At 34.6% G+C, this 20738-nt stretch overlaps 1 protein-coding gene across 5 annotated transcripts in view; it reads right to left on the bottom strand.

The window, feature by feature from the left end:
* VPS54 (VPS54 subunit of GARP complex) overlaps positions 1-20738 on the bottom strand; it is a 101764-nt gene that overhangs the window by 38228 nt on the left and 42798 nt on the right. For all 5 annotated transcript variants that reach the window (XM_006064792.4, XM_025262327.3, XM_006064793.4 and 2 more), the window contains 4 exons: positions 10960-11086; positions 9920-10027; positions 7884-7939; positions 5846-5942 (listed from right to left, as the gene is read on the bottom strand). In XM_006064792.4, the coding sequence (XP_006064854.2) occupies positions 5846-5942; positions 7884-7939; positions 9920-10027; positions 10960-11086 (388 nt within the window). The remainder of the gene's footprint in view (positions 1-5845; positions 5943-7883; positions 7940-9919; positions 10028-10959; positions 11087-20738) is intronic.

Below are 20738 nucleotides of genomic sequence, written 5' to 3' on the forward strand. Positions count from 1 at the left end.
TCTCCAATGCATGAAAGTGAAAAGTGAAAGTGAAGTCACTCAGTTGTGTCCAACCCTCAGCGACCCCATGGACTGCAGCCTACCAGGCTCCTCCATCCATGGGATTTTCCAGGCAAGAGTACTGGAGTGGGGTGCCATTGCCTTCTCCAGTATAGTCATAAGGGATTTGATTTAGATCATACCCAAACGGTCTAGTGGTTTTCTCCACTTTCTTCAATTTCAGTCTGAATTTGGCAATAAGGAGTTCATTATCCAAGCCACAGTCAGCTCCCAGTCTTGTTTTGGCTGACTGTATAGAGCTTCTCCATCTTTGGCTGCAAAGAACATAATCAGTCTGATTTCAGTGTCAACCATCTGGCGATGTCCATGTGTAGTCTTCTCTTGTGTTGTTGGAAGAGGGTGTTTGCTATGACCAGTGTGTTCTCTTGGCAGAACTCTATTAGCCTTTGCCCTGCTTCATTCTGTACTCCAAGGCCAAATTTGCCTGTTACTCCAGGTGTTTCTTGACTTCCTACTTTTGTATTCCAGTCCCCTATAATGAAAAGGACATCGTTTTTGGGTGTTAGTTCTAGAAGGTCTTGTAGGCCTTCATAGAACTGTTCAACTTCAGCTTCTTCAGCGTTACTGGTCAGGGCATAGACTTGGATTACTGTGATATTGAATGGTTTGCCTTGGAAACGAACAGAGATCATTCTGTCATTTTTGAGATTGCATCCAAGTACTGCATTTCAGACTCTTCTGTTGACCATGATGGCTACTCCATTTCTTCTGAGGGATTCCTGCCCACAGTAGTAGATATAATGGTCATCTGAGTTAAATTCACCCGTTCCAGTCCATCTTAGTTCACTGATTCCTAGAATGTCGATGTTCACTCTTGTCAACTCCTGTTTGACGACTTCCAATTTGCCTTGATTCATGGACCTAATATTCCTGGTTCCTATGCAATATTGCTCTTTACAGCATTGAACCCTGCTTCCATCACCAGTCCCATTCACAACTGTGTGTTGTTTTTGCTTTGACTCCATCCCTTCATTCTTTCTGGAGTTATTTCTCCACTGATCTCCAGTAGCATATTGGGCACCTACCGACCTGGGGAGTTCATCTTTCAGTGTCCTATCTTTTTGCCTTTTCACACTGTTCCTGTGTATTTGGGACTAAATGTACTCTAAGTGAATATTCCATACAGTATTAGACAGAGATTCTGAGCCTTCAAGTCTATGGAGACTGTGTATCTTCTCTGCTCATCAGTAACTTCTCTATAGTCACAAACCTGCTCCCTGCTATACTATTCCATTGCTGCTTTTAATCCTTACTGCTGTCTTAATCTTTAATATGCTACCTCTCCCATCTTCATTTCTTCCTATCTTCTTCCTTATCTCTTCTGTCTTGGTGATTTTCTTTCTCAAAAAATTTTCTCATTAAAAAAAAGTTAAACATAGTCTTTCTCTCCCCTAGCAACTAATCTGCACCTCACCCATAGGCCAGCTATGCAAAACTGAGTCCACCTTCCAGGTTCAGGTTCAGGTTCAGTCCTGCATAGCCACCCAATATGCTCCCACTCCTTGCCACAGGATTAGAAATAAGAAGAAAATCCAGACCCAAACCAATCAGTGCATAGCATTTTTTTACCACAGTGATTGGATATGTGACCTAAATTAACCCAATGGATTAAAACTAAGGACTTTCATTTGATGACCAAAGAAGAAAAAAATCTTTTCTAGGAGGTATAGTATACAAATGTGGAAGACTTGAAACTGTTATATATAGACATTTTGCTATAATTAGGTTAGCTACTTTAAAAGTGAAGTCAAAAAAGAGGAGGTAGAAATGAAATAAAATGTGAAACTAATCAAGAAAACAATGACCACACCAAAACTGAAGTCTATTGTTTTTGCACTGTTTTAAGTTCCTCAAGCCAATACATTTCTTTTATTGTTTAAATTAGTTTGATTTGGACATTTTGCCACTTTTAACTGACAACATCTTAGCTAGTACAATAAATTTTCTATATACAGTGTATTAGCTGTTCTCTTAGGGGTTCTTCTTCACTGTTTTCACCATATCTACAAGTTTTAAAGGTTTGTGATTATTTTTTTTCTAAGTCCAGAATCATTCTTGTTTAAGAATGCCAGAAGATTTCACAATACATAATAGATTCAACAGTAGGGTAAAGCAAGTATACTACAATAAAAAATTCCAAAATAATAATAATACAAATAAAGTGCTCAGAACAGTAACCTGGCACAAAGTAACTACCTAATAAATGCATTAAAAAAAAAAAATGTAGGCACATGATTTACTTTCTGAACTTTCCTATTCCAGCAATTTATAGTTAAGCTCATGTTTAAATACAAGAACAACTAAATAAATTTTTCCAGTCTTGAGAATAGTGAATGAAATAATCTGGTAACCATATTAATTAAAACTCTAAAATGATAGTCCAGAACTGTCTATGTAACAAATTGAAAATCTAAGAGTTAAAAACTTGAAAAGACTGTCAAGCTGCATTTAAGGATTATTTTCTTTTTCAGCTATACAAATTATACTAAACTATGGGGTATAAACAATAAACAAAAATTCTAATAAAAATTTAAAATACAATTAATGCCCCCAAATAAACATACACACTTGTGGTCAATTAATCTACAATAAAGAATACAAGAATATACAATGGAGAAAAGACAGTCTCTTCAACAAGTAGTACTGGGAAAACAAGCTACATGTGAAAGAATGAAATCAGAACACTCTCTAACACCATCTACAAAAATAAACTCAAAATTGATTAAAGAACTAAATGTAAGATTGGATACTATAAAACTCCTAGAGGAAAACACAGGCAGAATGCTCTTGGACATAAATTGCAGCAATATTTTTGTGGAGCTGACTCTTAGAGTTATGGAAATAAAAACAATAATAAACAAATGGGACCTAATTAAACTTAAAAGCTTTTGCACAGCAAAGGAAACCACAAACAAAATAAAAAGACTAGGAGAAAATATTTGAAAATATGTGACCTACAGGGAATTAATTTCCAAAATATACAGTTTATATAGGTCAAAAAAAAAAAACACCAAATCAAAAAATGGGCAGATCTAGACAGTTCTCCAAAGAAGACACACAGACAGCCAAAAGGCACATGAAAAGATGCTTGATACTGCTAATTATTAGAGAAATACTATCCATAACCACAATGAGGTATCACCTCACACTGATCAGAATGTCCATCTTCAAAAAGTATACAAATAATAAATGCTGGAGAGGATGTGGAGAAAAAGGTTCCTTCTGACACCACTGGTGGGAATGTAAATTGGTGCAGCCACTATGGAAAACAGCATGGAAGTTCCTTAAAAAACTAAAAATAGAGTTATCATATGATCCAGTGATCCCACTCCTGCGCATTTATCTGGAGAAAACTCTAATTAGAAGAGATGTATGCAACCCAATATTCATAGCAGTACTATTTACAATAGCCAAGACATGGAAATGTCCACTGACAGATAAATGGGTAAAAAGATGTGGTAAATACACACAATGGAATATTATTCAGCCATAAAAAGAATGAAAAATGCCATCAATCCATGCAGCAACATGGACAGATCTAGAAATTATCATACTAAGTGAAGTAAGTTAGATACACAAAGACAATACCACATACCACATGATGTCACTTATAGGTACAATCCAAAGAAAAAAGAGATAGAAATGAACTCATTTACAAAGAAGAAATAGACTCACAGACATAGAAAACAAACTTATGGTTACCAAAGGGGAAAGGGCAGGGCAGGGGATGGATAAATTAGGAGTTTGGGATTAGAAGATACAAACTATATAAAACAGGTAAACAATGGTCCTACTGTACAGCACAGGGAACTATATTCAACATCCTGTAATAAGCTATAATGGAAAAGACTATAAAATGAATACATGTAACTGAATAACTGAATCACTTTTCTGTATACCAGAAACCAATACAACACTGTAAGTCAACTATACTTCAGTTACAAAAATGTAATGACTCTCTGTAGAAAACTTAGGGAAAAGAGAAAAGAATGAATAACAAGTTTAAATTACACATAATTCTACCATCTAAAGATAACCACAAAAAGACAAGCTGTCTCTGGTCTATGCAGATAAAGAGGTAAAAAAAATAAAAAAACATTTTTAACACAGCTAAGAGCATACTACATAAATAGGTCTCTGTCTTGTTTCTTCACTTAATGTTATAATGTATGCATTTTCTTCAATCATTAAAAATCCTTGCCTGCATGACATTCTGTACTATTGAGTATACTGCTACTGCTACTGCTAAGTCGCTTCAGTCGTGTCCGACTCTGTGCGACCCCATAGATGACAGCCCACCAGGCTTCCCCGTCCCTGGGATTCTCCAGGCAAGAACACTGGAGTGGGTTGCCAACTAGGCATAACTAATTTTACCATTTCTATGTTAGACATCAGAGTTCTTTCCAATTTGTAGTTATTTAAAAATCTTCATTAAAAATGAAGTTTCTAATATTATGTTTCAGTGAAATCATGCCCTAGAATGAATCATAAACTTTTCCAAAGAAAAACTACTGTATTTAAAAATCAAACATCATCTTCAAAGATGTTTTACAACAATATTAGTTTAAGTGGCCTCAGTGTGAAAATGAGAAGCTACAATTAGGACAAATCACTGTTTTCATACAGCACATACATCAAATAGTAATTTGGCTTAGTTTAACTGATATTGAATCTAAAAGTAAGATGGCTATTTTAAAAATTACTGGCAAAAAGTTGGCCAACTCCAACTATGCAATGTAGGAGTTCTATATATCCAGAAGTGTGTGATGAAGTCATGGTGGGAATACAAGAAAAAGTGAAAACATGGCCTTATACTGTACAATTCACAGATACAGGTTTGATATCTATCACTATCAATAGATAAGATCAACATTTTGGTAGGAGTCTAAATTAAATGCAATGAATCACATTTTATAAAGGCTTTTCCCATTTCAACCAGAAAGCTTATATATGTGATGTAGAGCATCATCCCAATTTTAAAAAGAAAGTCATATTATAGATAAATACCTAAGTCCCCCAGATCATTTTTAATATGAAACTCAGGAGGTGCCAGGGATCTTGACTAGAACATAAAAGCAATATTGACACCTGATAATTCAAAGAATATCACATTTCACTAACAGCCTCTTATACTCAGTAATTCCTAAGGACTGTCTTATTAAAACAGTTATGACATGTTGGTAATCCCAACAAACACATATTAGAGTCTATGACATCTTTTCTTCTGAAAAATGCTGTGTGACATGTATTATTTTCCTTATAACGACTGGATTAAAATTAACTGGCTTGACCACAAAGTAATTAAATGTAATGCATGATACATGATTGGATCCCAGGTTTAAAAATGAAGTAAAAACCTACAATAAAGAACATTAGTAGAGTAACGTAAATATGAACCGTATGTTCAAAATATTATGGTATCAACATAATATTAATATTAAATTCCTAGAAAAATTAAGTGTTATGGGATAGATTTTTGAGTGTTTCACAATATTTTAACTATAGATAATCTAGATAGATTCAAGCATCACAAAATCACAAAAGGAAATATTACTGTATAATATTTAATGCCAAGTAAGCATATTTCTTTTTAAAATGAAATAAATCATCCAGAATTATAAAAAAAGTTACCAAAATACTCTGAAGCACTTCAAATCTTATTTAAAACAAAGCTCCTTTAGAAAAATTGCAAAAATAAAGAATTTGTTTTATTCAAATTTTTGTGTCTAGAAAGAAGACAATTTTAGGGATATTCTGGACAAACTGATAAATCACATAAGCTTACCTTAACTCTCTGTAGGAAAATTATAAACTTGGAGAAAATATCCGTTAGTAAATCAAACCACTGAGGAAAATTCAACATTCTCATCTGATCTGCAAGCCTAGAAAAAAAATTCAAACAAAAATAATGACTGTCTTGGGGCCAGTATGATGTTATCTACAAGCTGGAGGAAACTACACTGAATACTATCTAGTAACAAAAGAATAAAATGCAATTTAATCTAGAATTATACAATAGAGATGAAGAAGTCAATTACTAAACAACTCCTTGTTTAAACGTCTCTAAGACATCTTTATCATGTATTAATTCCATGCGAACATGCTTTGTGATCATTTGACGTAAAGGGATAGAGAAATAAACTAATTTAGGTTAAATGTGGAAAAGATACATGCTGGAATAAAAATGAGAAACATAACAGCTCCCCTAAAAAGCTTAATAACCTATTTTTCTAACCACAAACTAAAAGTACTTTTCTATATATGAAGGGTAACATGGCATAGTGGCTAAGAGTATGGGCTCTTGTGCCACAGTGTCTTGGTTCAAGATCCAGCCCTGCCACTTAACTAGTTGTGTGAGTCTGGCCAAGTGACTTAGTGAGTGAAAGTCTCTCAGTCGTGTCCAACTCTTTTCCGACCCCATGGACGATAGCCTGCCAGGCTCCTCTGTCCATGGCGATTCTCCAGGCAAGAATACTGGAGTGGGTTGCCATTTCCTTCTCCAGGGGATCTTCCCAACCCAGGGATTGAACTCACGTCTCCTGCATTACAGGCAGATTCTTGACCACTGAGCCACCAGGGAAGCCCATATGGAAAAAGTGATAGAAGCTACCATATATGGTAGATGTGAGTATTAACTGAGTCAATAAGTACTCAGGACAATGCACAATGAATAAAAAAATGCTATGTATTAGCCAATATTTATATTTAGAATGTTTTGTGTGTGTGTGTGTGTGTATATATATATATACATACACTAAATATTATATTAGTATAATACATAAAAGTATAGCCAGCATTTTTATAGCTGACATCAATCAATTTTTTAAATAAAAAACAGAATTCCATAAAGATATTTCAGAACACTATAATGACTTATTACTCTAAATTTTTAATTAATGACGCTACACTTAGGACTTTATTCTCAAAAGGTACTCCTATATATTTGAGATATAGGATGTTCTCTAAGTTAAGAAAATTCCATACGGAAGAAAAAAATTGAAAACTGACTGTCCATGTATGTAGGACCTTTAGCAATGGTCCAATAACTTAATTTTTCCAACTACTAGTGATCCTTGCTTTATTAGGACTGCTTCAACTAATTCTGAACCTGAGCTTTCACTAGGTTAAGTGTGCAAATCAGAACTCCACAATTCTCATTCTATGAACTTGGCCCTGAGAAGTTTTACAGTTGTCCATATTACTATTCATATCTTAGACCAGTTAATAAAACTTATATATGTATATGAACAAGAAATTCATAGTCCTAAAATACTTATCACTATTTTTCTCAAAGTAGAAGAACAGGAATTTCAAGGGAAAACAAAAAATTACAGACATGGGCAATTCTAAGTCATGCATTCAAACTTCTCAAAGTTAACTGTGTTTTAATTATATGGCTAAACAAATTTAGCACTGCTACTCTTCTTCAATTTCCACCCTCCATCTCTATGTACATCTCCACCCTCTCTCAGCCCTGGGAGGCTGACCTGTGGGCTTGGCCATTAAGGAGCCCTTGCAAAAGACTGAAAGGAGGAAAGGTGCTGATAGTTCCATCTCTGCCCGGAGTGGTTACCACAGAATGACTGGCCCCCTCCACTGAATTTCAATTCAATTACTACAAAATTATTCTAACTACTTACATTGCTTCCTCCTTCTGAATTCTATTAACGGCTCTCTTTGTCCCTTAAAGGCACTGCACTATCACTTGTGATTTTCCTATACTCTGCCCATACTTTAGCAAATTATTCCTTAACTAAATCCTCCTTATTCTAATGTGTTATCTTTTCCCTGTCTGGTAACCCCAACTTAATATTTATACTTACTTCAAAACAACATCTGTGTCTATATCTTCTATTTGTGAAACTTTATTAATCACACACTGCAAAATTTAAGGAAAAAAATTTGATTAACATCTTTAGTACTACATGTTCATTGTTTATTAAAAAGGGCTTCAATGACTATGATAATCATTTTACCAAACCTCTCTTTTGTCTCTTACAAATTGCAGCAGTACCCTTACCCTATTAAATAATTATTCCAGAGAATGCTTAAACTGTACTAATTAAAATTTCCTACTGTTAAAACTGTTCAAAGTTACACACATAAACAAACACACAATACATGCACACAAAAAATCCCCATAGAACTTTAATTCTTAGGAACATGGTTTAAGCCTCATACTAAAATTCTAAAAGAAATTCACTTTGGAGGTCGCACTTCCTCATAATACATGCAAAAGTTTAAAGTTTTAAAAAAATAAATGCTCAGACTTAGAAGTCTAGCAATTAAAGCACAGCAGTTTTTAAAAACTGTTTAAAATATACATACAGAAAACTGAACAAATTATATTTATAGCTCAATATTTATTTTACAAGTAGAGTACACCTATTTAAACAAAACTCAGATTATGAAATTGAACATTACCAGTCATCCCCTCTCTTATTCCCCTCCTGGTCACTACTTCCTCCCCAAAGACATTACTATCCTAATTTCCAACATCATAGACTAATTTTGCCCATGTTTGAATTTTTAGGTCAGTGGAATCATACAGTGTGTACTCTTCTGTGTCTGGCTTCCTTGGCTCCACAGTATATATGTGAATATCCATGTTGTTTGTTCCATGTAATTATTCATTCTCATTGCTGTTATAGAATTCAGTGATATAAATATGCTACAATTTTATTTACCTTTCCTACTGATGAAAAATTTGGGTTTTTCCAGTTTTGTTTTGTTTTTTTTTTATTACAAATATGCTGCCATGAAATGCTTGTGCTGTTTTGGTGGTCTATGTACAAATTTCTGATGGGTAAATTACCTAGAAATAGAATTGCTAAGTCATAAGATATGTGTATATTTAGTTCTTGCTTGTTTTATTTAAACATTAAAAACTAAAAAATGTACATTTAACCTAATGATGATGATCAGTTAAGCCTAACAAATACATTCAAAATTGTTATTTTTCAAATACAGAAAAACTAAAGTTCAGTGAATGAGATTTATCTGGAAAGTCAAAACAAATATCAAAGAATCCAAAAAAAAAACAATAGATTTTAGTTTACATGATAATTTCTTAGAGCTCAGGATAAGAAGAAATGCTGGTGTAAGTATGCTGCTGCTACTGCTAAGTCACTTCAGTCGTGTCCGATTCTGTGCGACCCCATAGACGGCAGCCCACCAGGCTCCCCCGTCCCTGGGATTCTCCAGGCAAGAACACTGGAGTGGGTTGCCATTTCCTTCTCCAGGTATAAGTATATACTACTGGTAAAATCTTTTTTTAATTAAAAAAAAAGGCAACTCAACTCCATGCATCAAACAATTTAAGAATACTTTTCACTCTCTGACCAACAATTCTACTTCAGGAATCAGTTATTAAGACAACAGTCTTAAATATGAAAAAACTAAACAAACAAAACTTTATACCAAAGTTGTTTGTCACGGTGATCTTTATACTACCAAACAGAAAATGACCTAAATATTTAACACAGAGGAAAGGTTAAACAGGTTTAAGTAACAGGATGTTGATGGAATTTTATATAACCTTTAAAAGTGATCTTTCTGAAGGCTTATGAGGAAATGTTTATGTTATGATTCAAACTGAAATATTTGTACAATTCAAAATTATATATATAGTATGAGAGCACCAATGAAAAACACCAGTAACTACTTACACTTTTAAATAGTCAAATGATAATCTTTTTGACTAGCTGGGCTATATTTTTCTTTGTTCTAGTTTTCTATATTTAAAATTTTTAAATAAATGAGAAAATATTATGATACTGCATATATTACAAGATCATGTAAAAATAAACTTCACAAAAGATTCTAGACCAAAATTTATAAAATAAAAAAGTACAATTACCTGTTTAATGATATTCTTTGCTGTAATAATCATTTCTTCACTATATATTTCTAAAAAATTAAGTTTTCTTTGTTTTAAAAGTCCAAATACAAGAGAGATTAGTCTTTCCTAGTAAAACAAAAGGGTATACAATGTCACAATTTAAGTACAAAATAATCTCACTTAGAAGTAGAAATAATCAATTGTTTAACCCTGAAATTTCTATATTGCATATGGTATTTTCTAGAAGCCTTAAAAACCCCTTTCCAAAGCAATCTTGTCATCAGATTTTTGCAGTCATTATTCTCAAACAGTCAAATCCCATCCTACTACAGTGGATCAAATGAAGCTGGTTTGGGGGCAGAACAATATATTTTAGTCTAGTTTCAATAAGAAGCTAGAAAGTATTCTTCTCAAACCCTGAGGACTAATAAATACTCTATAACCCCTGTGCTTTTAAATTAGTGGTCTACAACACTGGAATGATGACCTGGATTATTTGTGGGGAATTAACTGCTAACACAAAAATCTCTTTAACCGATTAGGCTGCTATCAGGGCTTTTTGGATTCTTTACTATTAATAGTTCTTGGCAATAATCAGCATTAAGAAGTTACCAAATAAATTACCAAATATGATGCATTTGTGCATGCACATGCATAAAATATGTTCATAACAGGTGCTCAGTGAATGTGAATGACAGGTAAAATACCATACAATAACGATCACTTTTTATATAAGACACACTCCACTACATGCATACACAAGGATATAAGTTAATCATCCTAGATCTACATTTGGAACTTGGGTTATAAGCTATATATAAACTTTAATTTCCATTTTTAATTAAGCTATAAAATTATTTATTCTCTAATTTCAAAGGTTAATAAACAAGTATAGTGCTTTCTAAAGTCACGTAGTCAAAGATTTCATAGGTCTCACACGGACTGATACTGAAGATAATTTTGCCCACTATAACCTAAGAAGAATGTTCTATACTAAGGCGTTAGGAAATAACCCTAAGCAATGAGATCAATTTCATTCTAGAGTTCAAAGGACATACCTCTTCTAAAATTTGACAGTCATCTTCCAATGGTCTATTTAAGTCACTGTGAGAATAAGTAGAAAATTCTGCAATCATCATTTTATCTATCAGTTTTTCTAATTCACAAAGCTGTGATCCCAAATGCCTACAAAGGAAGAGGGAAATGTTACTTACATTTGCTAAAAACCCATATTTACTCCAAAAACAAGGGATCAACTAGGCAGCAAAACTTTTCTAGCTGATAGCACTTGTGCAACAAGGTGACATTTTAATAAAATGAAGTCTTTTAACTTAACAAAAATAACTGTTGACAGTTTCACGTTGTCTCCCAAATTCTATTTTTCCCTTTATATCTTTAACCTCCAAACACTTAAATATGCTATAGGAAACCTGGTTCTATAAAACTTCATGACTGTTTTTTTAGTCCTTTTTGCACAGACGAAATAACCATATGTTCTAAAATCCTTTCCTCATTAACCACTTACTGAATATAAATGTCAGTAGCTCCTCAGTCATTTATTTATGCAATAAATATAAGCGCATTCTGTGTACCAGGCCCTGTTCTGGGTATACATAAATATCTGAAGAACTATAGGGATAGACTGATTCAATTAATCTCTGTCACAATCAGTTTGAGTTACTGTGCAACATCCCTCAGGCCATTAAACTGAAAGTCATCAGAATATAAGAATGAAAAATAAAAATACTGAGCTACAATCTATCCCTGGAACTTTTTCTCATAAAATATAATGTTCCTTTTTAACCTATCTCTTTAATATTTGCAGATCCTAGTTAGGGTTAAAGTGAGAGGGACTCTAACTTGAGCCAAATTGTGCGGGTGATAAGGGGAAGTATTACTAAAAAAATGTGGAACCTTTTCCCTGGAAAAAAAACGTATGGTCCAAATGACAAGAAGGGTTCCATGTAGTTAATCCCTGCAACTAAGGATGAATATCTTAATATCCAAAGGGATTTTTGTCATACAATCGAATAGTTTCATGAAAACAATGGGTTGAAGAAAACCAGGTAATCTAATTGGTACCAAGCATTTCAAAACTTAAGTGAAATTTCTCTTAAATTTAAACATTTATAATTAAATAAAAAAATTTTAAAATCTTATGCTACATTTACTTGAAAAACAAACTCAATGTCATCAACTGTCCTGACTATGACCAGATAGATACAGCACATTTTAAAAAATTAGTCTAAAGCATGTGGCCTTTTAGACAGATCCATTGCTTTTCGTTTATGAACAACATATGGTAGTAGTATAGTGATAATTTGAAAAAGTATGAGTGAAATAATATAAATTTGCATTTTGTAATATGAAAATTATATTTCTTACAGCTAATTATAAGTCTAATAAGGTTCTCATAAATGGTGACATCTCATAACGAACTAATTTAGACCATATCCACTATTATAAACTAAAATACTACCATAAAAGGAATTTGACAGTGTCCTGCAAAATTACATAGGCAATTAGCCTTTGACCTAGGAATCTCACTTTCAGAATCTGTCTCAAAAGTATATAGGTAAAAATACAAAAGAATGCACATTCATTGCAGCACTGTTGATAATGGCAAAGGAATGGCAACAACCTAAATGCTGACGAACAGAAGGCTAGTTATATCATGCTGTTGCTGCTGCTGCTAAGTCACTTCAGTCATGTCTGACTCTGCAACCCCATAGACAGCAGCATAACAGACCCTATATATCTGCAAAATATAATCTGCAAGACCCTGCAGTTAATTAACCTGCAATTAATATCAATTCATGGGGTCGCAAAGAGTCGGAAACGACTGAGCAACAGAACTGAACTGAATATTCTATATACTGCTACAGAGCAGTTTCTCAACCTTTTTGTCATTACTGCCTCCCCAAAACATCCTTTTAGACATTTTTATTCCTAATCATCCCCCATGAAATTTTAATATCCCAGATATACTGTATATCCATTTAGGTACCATGGCCTTTGGAGCACAATAAACCATTGTAAAATTCAAGACCTTTTTTTACCCTTCAAGAACCAATTTCCCCTCCCTGAGGTGATATTCTTCATTGAGAATGTATACTATAGCATGATCTACAAGGTATATGTAAGGTAAAAACAGTAAGGTGGAGAAAACTATGTACAGTATGCAATTGCTTATCTAAGACGAAGGACAGATAGATGGATAAATATAGACTAAAACTTTTTAAAATGATGACTAACAGGAGTAGATAGAGAGGAAGGGGACCAAGACAGAAGTTAAATTTCTCTGAATTATCTTCTCTTTCATAGATTTGACTTTGGAACCCTGTAACCACTTAACATAGTTGTAAAACAATGTTACACCTAAAAACAGCAACCCTTAAATATCAAAAAGCAAGTCAAATAAATGAGCTTAACTATGTATTAAACTAGAGGCAAATCTACAAAAGAGGAAATTATTTCAAGTGACTTGAAAACAGGAATTTATCCATTCATCCCATAAGGGATATACCTTAAGAAAAACAAAAAGAAATCCTATGTGTTTGTAGTAGTAATATTGTTAGTTCTGAGAGCACTCTATGTATGTGTGTGCTAAGTCACTTTAGTCGTGTCCAACTCTGCAACCCTACAGACCGTAGCCCTCCAGGCTCCTCTGTTCATGGGATTCTCCAGGCAAGAATACTGGAGTTGGTTGCCATGCCCTCCTCCAGGGGATCTTCCCAATTCAGGGATCAAACCTGTGTCTCTTACATCTCCTACACTGCCAGGCAGGTTCTTTACCACTAGCATCACCTGGGAAGCCCAATTCAATATATGCTGCTGCTGCTGCTGCTAAGTCGCTTCAGTTGTGTCCGACTCTGTGCGACCCCATAGACGGCAGCCCACCAGGCTCCCCCGTCCCTGGGATTCTCCAGGCAAGAACACTGGAGTGGGTTGCCATTTCCTTCTCCAGTGCATGAAAGTGAAAAGTGAAAGTGAAGTCACTCAGTCGTGTTTGACTCCTAGTGACCCCATGGACTGCAGCCCACCAGGCCCCTCCATCCATGGGATTTTCCAGGCAAAGAGTACTGGAGTGGGTTGCCATTGCCTTCTCCGATTCTATGTATATTGTTGGATAAAACAAATGAGTAATTTTGTTGGTGTCATAAGGAAGCACAGTTTTTAGCCTGCTGGAAAGGTAAATATATATGCAAACTTGAAGAAACAAAAACTCTACAGTCCTAAATTTATCAGTACACAGTAGAACTATCCTGGAACATTCCTAGAACAAACTCATATTTTTTCTTTAAAAAGGAAACTTTATTTTCTAGCTCTACCCACTAAAAAGGCTTGGCAATCATGACCAATCAGCCTTTGATCAGAGGTGTAGCAAGGAACACCTTGCTACAAGGAACACCTAGACTATAATTTCTAAGTACCATTTCCTACTAAAAAAACTAGGGCTCCTTAGAGAAATGGCAGTTTGCAAATCTGGAACATAAAAGTGTAACATGAATATCCCGACATAACATGAAGTAAGAAAACCATCAACAACTACTCAAAGAATCAAAAGGATTTGAGGAGGTTCCTATATAAGAACAAAATGAATACCAATGAAAATTTTTAAAAGGAAAAAACTTGGGGCTTCCTTGGTGTCACAATGGTAAAGAACCCTCTTGCCAGTGCAGGAGACATGGGTTTAATCCCTGATCCAAGAGGATCCCACATGCCACAGAAGAACTAAGCCTGTAAGCAACAAACATGAGCCTGCTCTAGAGCCCGGGAGCAACAGCTACAGAAGCCCATGAGTCCTAGATCCTATGCTTCACAAGAGAAGCCACAGCAACGAGCAGCTCACATACCACAACGAAGAGTAGTCCCCACTCACAACTAGAGAAAACCCACTCAGTAACAAAGACTCAGCACAGCCAATAAATAAAGTTTAAAAAAAAAGACAAAAAACATTGATACTTTAAACATTTATAAAACCATGTGCTTATAAAACATTTGGAAGATGCTAGGCTGGATCATGGAAAAAGCAAGAGAGTTCCAGAAAAACATCTCTTTCTGCTTTACTGACTATGCCAAAGCCTTTGACTGTGTGGATCACAATAAACTGTGGGAAATTCTGAAAGAGATGGGAATACCAGACCACCTGACCTGCCTCTTGAGAAATCTGTATGCAGGTCAGGAAGCAACAGTTAGAACTGGACATGGAACAACAGACTGGTTCCAAATAGGAAAAGGAGTACATCAAGGCTGTATATTGTCACCCTGCTTACTTAACTTATATGCAGAGCACATCATGAGAAACGCTGGGCTGGAAGAAGCACAAGCTGGAATCAAGACTGTCGGGAAAATATCAATAACCTCAGATATGCAGATGACACCACCCTTATGGCAGAAAGTGAAGAGGAACTAAAGAGTCTCTTGAAGAAAGTGAAAGGGAAGAGTGAAAAAGTTGGCTTAAAGCTCAACATTTAGAAAACAAAGATCATGGCATCCGGTCCTATCACTACATGGGAAATAGATGGGGAAACAGTGGAAACAGTGTCAGACTTTATTTTTGGGGGCTCCAAAATCACTGCAGATGGTGACTGCAGCCATGAAATTAAAAGACACTTACTCCTTGGACGGAAAGTTATGACCAACCTAGATAGTATATTCAAAAGCAGAGACATTACTTTGCTAACAAAGGTCCGTCTAGTAAAGGCTATGGTTTTTCCTGTGGTCATGTATGGATGTGAGATTTGGACTGTGAAGAAAGCTGAGCACCGAAGAATTGATGCTTTTGAACTGTGGTGTTGGAGAAGACTCTTGAGAGTCCCTTCGGCTGCAAGGAAATCCAACCAGTCCATTCTAAAGGAGATCATCCCTGGGATTTCTTTGAAAGGAATGATGCTAAAGCTGAAACTCCAGCATTTTGGCCACCTCATGCGAAGAGTTGACTCGTTGGAAAAAACTCTGATGCTGGGAGGGATTGGGGGCAGGAGGAAAAGGGGACGACAGAGGATGAGATGGCTGGATGGCATCACTGACTTGATGGACGTGAATTTGAGTGAACTCCGGGAGTTGGTGATGGACAGGGAGGCCTGGCGTGCTGTGATTCATGGGGTCGCAAAGAGTCGGACACAACTGAGCTACTGAACTGAACTGAACTGAGATTTTCAATTCGTTATTTCATAAACTGCCAGATAAAGGAAAAGAACCTAGAATTTATCTTGCCTATTCCTTGTAAGAACTGTCCTCAGAATTAACAAATAATTGTTATGGAGAAACATGGCTTTACAGAAATATTCCATTAATAAATGAATAAGGAAGTTTAGAATTAGAATATCATGATTTGCAACCCACAATGAGATGATAAATCTAGGCAATGATCATCAAATGGCTGCTAATATCATAAAAAGAGACAACCAGATATATGATTTCTAAGAAAAACTTAAACCTGATCAAGCCTTTAAATCTAACTATAAGCTTATAGAAAGTATAGGCAAAGGAAACCTGCTAATAAACATGTGGATGAAGTTGGCAAAATCCAGACTGTGAGAAGCACTACAAAGATAATTTCTTCAATAAATATTTTGAAAGGGGAAAAATGAGAAGAATGGAGAACAATATCAAAAGACACTTGAAATATATCAATCATTTGTAATATAGTTATATTTTGGACCTATTTCAACAAATACACTATGAAAAGAATTTCGAGAAGTAGGAAAATTTGAACACTGACTATTTGAAACTATAAATGATATTAGAATTATGTTTTTAAAGATCCTTATCTTTCAAAGATACATAATGGAATACCTATGGATGAAATGAAATGATATTTTGGATTTGTTTCAAAATAATCCAAGAATCGGGGAGGAATATGGAGAAAACAAAGTTGGCCATGAGCTGATAATTCACAGGTCTTATGCAGTTTACCCAGCTTCATACAACTCTTCATATAATTTCCTCTATTTTTGTGTATGTTTCAGTTTTCAACAAGCTTTTTAAAAAGTAGTAATAGGGTAGGATATAAATCCACACAGAACTTTAACAATGCTTGGTTCTCAATTTTTATAAAGATCATAAATTCCTTTTGAATGTAGACTAGAGGTTACCACTCAAGTATGTGTTACCTTCAGGTATAAGCAGTCCTCAGCAAATCCCAACAAATAATTATGGTAGAAGTCCAGAGGACTGCATCTAGTGATATTCAGCATAATAATTTAAATGTGAGGTTCTATTCAACCTCAGATACTATTGAAAATAACTAAGTACTTTCATTTCTATGCATCTTAATTTTAAAGAACAGATATGAATTTCAATACTAGTATCAAATAATATTTATTACGTACTCACAGGTATAAGATAACATATGTTAAAAGATTTATGTGAATCCTTAAACAAAACTTCTAGAATTATAGGTTTTATAAGATTCACCTTTTCGTCCTTGCTCTGTGTTTACAATATTTTTGACTACTTTATCAATAGATGAAATTGTACTGAACATTATTAACCTTACCAAAAATATTTAAAGATAGATCCGTTAACAGTTCTTTTTAAAAGTATGAGAAGAAGTGGGCAGCAGAGGATGAGATGGTTAGACAGCATCACCAACTTAATGGACATGAATTTGAGCAAACTCCAGGAGACAGTGGAAGACAGAGGAGCCTGGCATGATGCAGTCCATGAGATCACAGAGTTGGACACGACTGAACAACAAAAGCAACAACAACATTCTAATAATCACATGCAGTAATTAAGAGTGGTGGAAGAAATATACTGAAATGACCAGTAACTAAAAATACCTTTCTAAAAACATACACAGGTCCATATATCCAGCTAAATAAATCAGAGCAATTCTAATACTTGCTACTTTAATATGCCTCAATTTGTCCATGAATTCAACTCTTCTACTAAGCTGTGGGTTCACAACAATGACTTCTGTGCTGCTTTTATCAGAAAAACTTCCATAACAATAAACCCAGCAGTAATACTATTTTCATCAAATAGCAGATAATTTGTTGTTTTGACTTCATCTCAGAGCATACAATGTGGATTTTTTATATTACAATGTTTTGAAAATCTAAATTATGTAAGACCATATCAGGAGCAAACAAGATATTAAATACCTTTTAATACTTCCAACAATAAAAATCCCTTAAGTGGAATCCTAAGGTGGCCTCTCTGATCAATAAAATCATGTTACAGTAAACTGGAACCTGTAATTAACTCTGAATGTTTCCCACCTTTTCTTTCAAAAAGAAAAAGGCGACGGCAAACAACTAGAAAAACTAGTTGCATTAATTTTTATCCTAAAATCTATTACTATGGTAGGTTTCTCACTTGGCAAATCTGTAAATTGCCCACAGTTTAACACCCCTTGCACTAGAAAATTAACACTGATGTTCAGAGTGATCTATTTGAGATCCTATAAAACCTCAATGAAATATATTAAAAAGTATACATAATTCTTGGGCCCAATGAGATCTTGACTGAATTTTGACTCTACTGTTTTATAATGTGCTCTATGACTTGGAACAAGTTATTTGTATAACTTGCAACAAGTTATCTAAGATTTTCAATGCTTTATCTTTCTTATCTATTAAAATGAGGCAAGACTATCTCAGAGGGGTTTTCTGGAGTGGGGAGTGGCGTCAAATAATATCAATACATACAATATTCTTAGCATAGTATTTTGTACAGAATACCAAAGTATTCAAAAAATGTTCTTGGATTTTATAGTGGTGCTGGTATTAAGTAGTAACAAAAAAAACTAACAATGGTGAAAACTGAGAAGAGGTTCTACATAAACCTTTACAATAAGACAGAGCAAATAACATTATACCCCTGAATTTCAACATAACTAAATCTTTTCTACACAAAACCTGCAATATATCAAGGATCAAATATATTTTCATATATATTTTATGTGAAGAATAAATGCTCTTTATAAAAGTGTAGGTCTTAAAAAATATTAGAAAGATACATGAGCAAAAGGTAGACAACTAGAATATTTGAAAGTCTTTAAAAAATTATATGCCCTTTTTTATGAAGAATATTTTGTCCTCTGAGTTAAGATACAAACCAAAAAAGTGAGCCTGAAAATAAAGGTAAACTCTTCCTTGCGTTCCAGCTCAAGATGATTACAAGATTATAAAATTTTCACTTTGCCTTCCAATAAATCATAATCTACTAGGAATAAATATTCAACCCTGTTCTTAAATATTTTCCAAATAGCTTTGGATAACTATACTTTTAATCAATATTATTGAGCATAAACTTATGAGTCAAGAAAATGAAATAAACTGCATGACCTTTGGAGTAAAAATTAGAATAGTTTCAGAATTTGCATTCAGCAGGCAAGCATTTAATCTTTGTTTCTATTTCTCTGTTCAGAGGATGAAGCATTCTACTTTGTAGAATCAGTTGCTAATATTCATCAACATTTTAATTATATAGTAGTGACAAATGAAAAACAGCTTCTGTTATTACAGAAGTCCATCTTGCTAAAATACTGACAAAATTATTAATTTAAAAAATATATTCCATGCACACATTTAAGAGAGAAATATTTAAAATTTCAGAGGTAAAGGGGAAACTCCAGGAGTTGGTGATGGACAGGGAGGCCTGGCGTGCTGCGATTCATGGGGTCGCAAAGAGTCGGACACGACTGAGCAACTGAACTGAACTGAACTGAAAAATCATTTAGTCACCCTGGGTTCCCATGCTGAGAAATTCAAAGTAGACTTCAAAGGACTACAAACCACCCAAAACTGATTGCAAAATATTATGTACAGGTATACTTTTATGGAAAGAAGGTCTGACCACAGCTTAAAATACATTTTCAAAGAGATCTGTAATCCAAACTTCTGTAAACATAAATGTTTGGAGGTTTTTCCCCTAAGGTTAAACTCCATAGCAATCTGTACACTCATCATCATACTGTACTGCACTGTATCATAACTACCTAGTAATTTCTGTATCCCTACTGACAAATAAATTTCAGAAACAGAATAGGAAGCATCTCTGCTTTGTTCATGGCTATAGTCCCAGCATTCTGCCAGGTGTCTCTCATTTAACAGATGATCAATTACCATTTCTAAAATAAATGAATCATTCACTTGCATAATTAAATTTGGGCCAATTTTTTTTAAAGTGCTTTCTAAATAAATATTCCAATTACACACTCTTAGTAAGAACTTATAATTCAATTAAAATAATTTTATATTTAAGATAAAGTGAAAGTCGCTCAGTTGTGTCTGACTCTTTCTGACCCCATGGACTGTAGCCTGCCAGGCTCCTCTGTCCATGGAAATCCCCAGGTCAGAATGCTGGAGTGGGTAGCCGTTCACTTCTCCAGAGGATCTTCCCAACCCAGGAATCGAACCCAGGTCTCCCACATTGCAGACAGATTCTTTACCGTCTGAGACATCAGGGAAGCCCAAGAATACTGGAGTAGGTAGCCTATACCTCCCAGGAATCAAACCATGGTCTCCTGCATTGCAGGCTGATTCTTTACCAGCTGAGCCACCAAGGAAGCCCATATTGAAGATTTCATTCAGTTAAGCAGGCCTGCAAAGTCCTTGTTGAAGTCCTATCTGCTGGGAAACCCACCTAAATCTTACACTACTGAGTGACTACAGAGAAGTTTTATGGAAGATGTGCTCTATAATGTAATATATTCTGAAGGTTTTCAGAATATATCAAGAAATTTTGATGACTTATAACTGGTCTGATCTGTAAATTAAATATCTGACATGATCACACATAAAATAACTAAAACCCTAATTTTAAAGGTATTTTCAAAATAAAGCCTCAAAAGAAATTGGGTATCTTCCATCATCATGTGAAA

The sequence above is a fragment of the Bubalus bubalis genome, chromosome 12, assembly GCF_019923935.1.
Source record: "Bubalus bubalis isolate 160015118507 breed Murrah chromosome 12, NDDB_SH_1, whole genome shotgun sequence".
Lineage (NCBI taxonomy): Eukaryota > Metazoa > Chordata > Mammalia > Artiodactyla > Bovidae > Bubalus > Bubalus bubalis.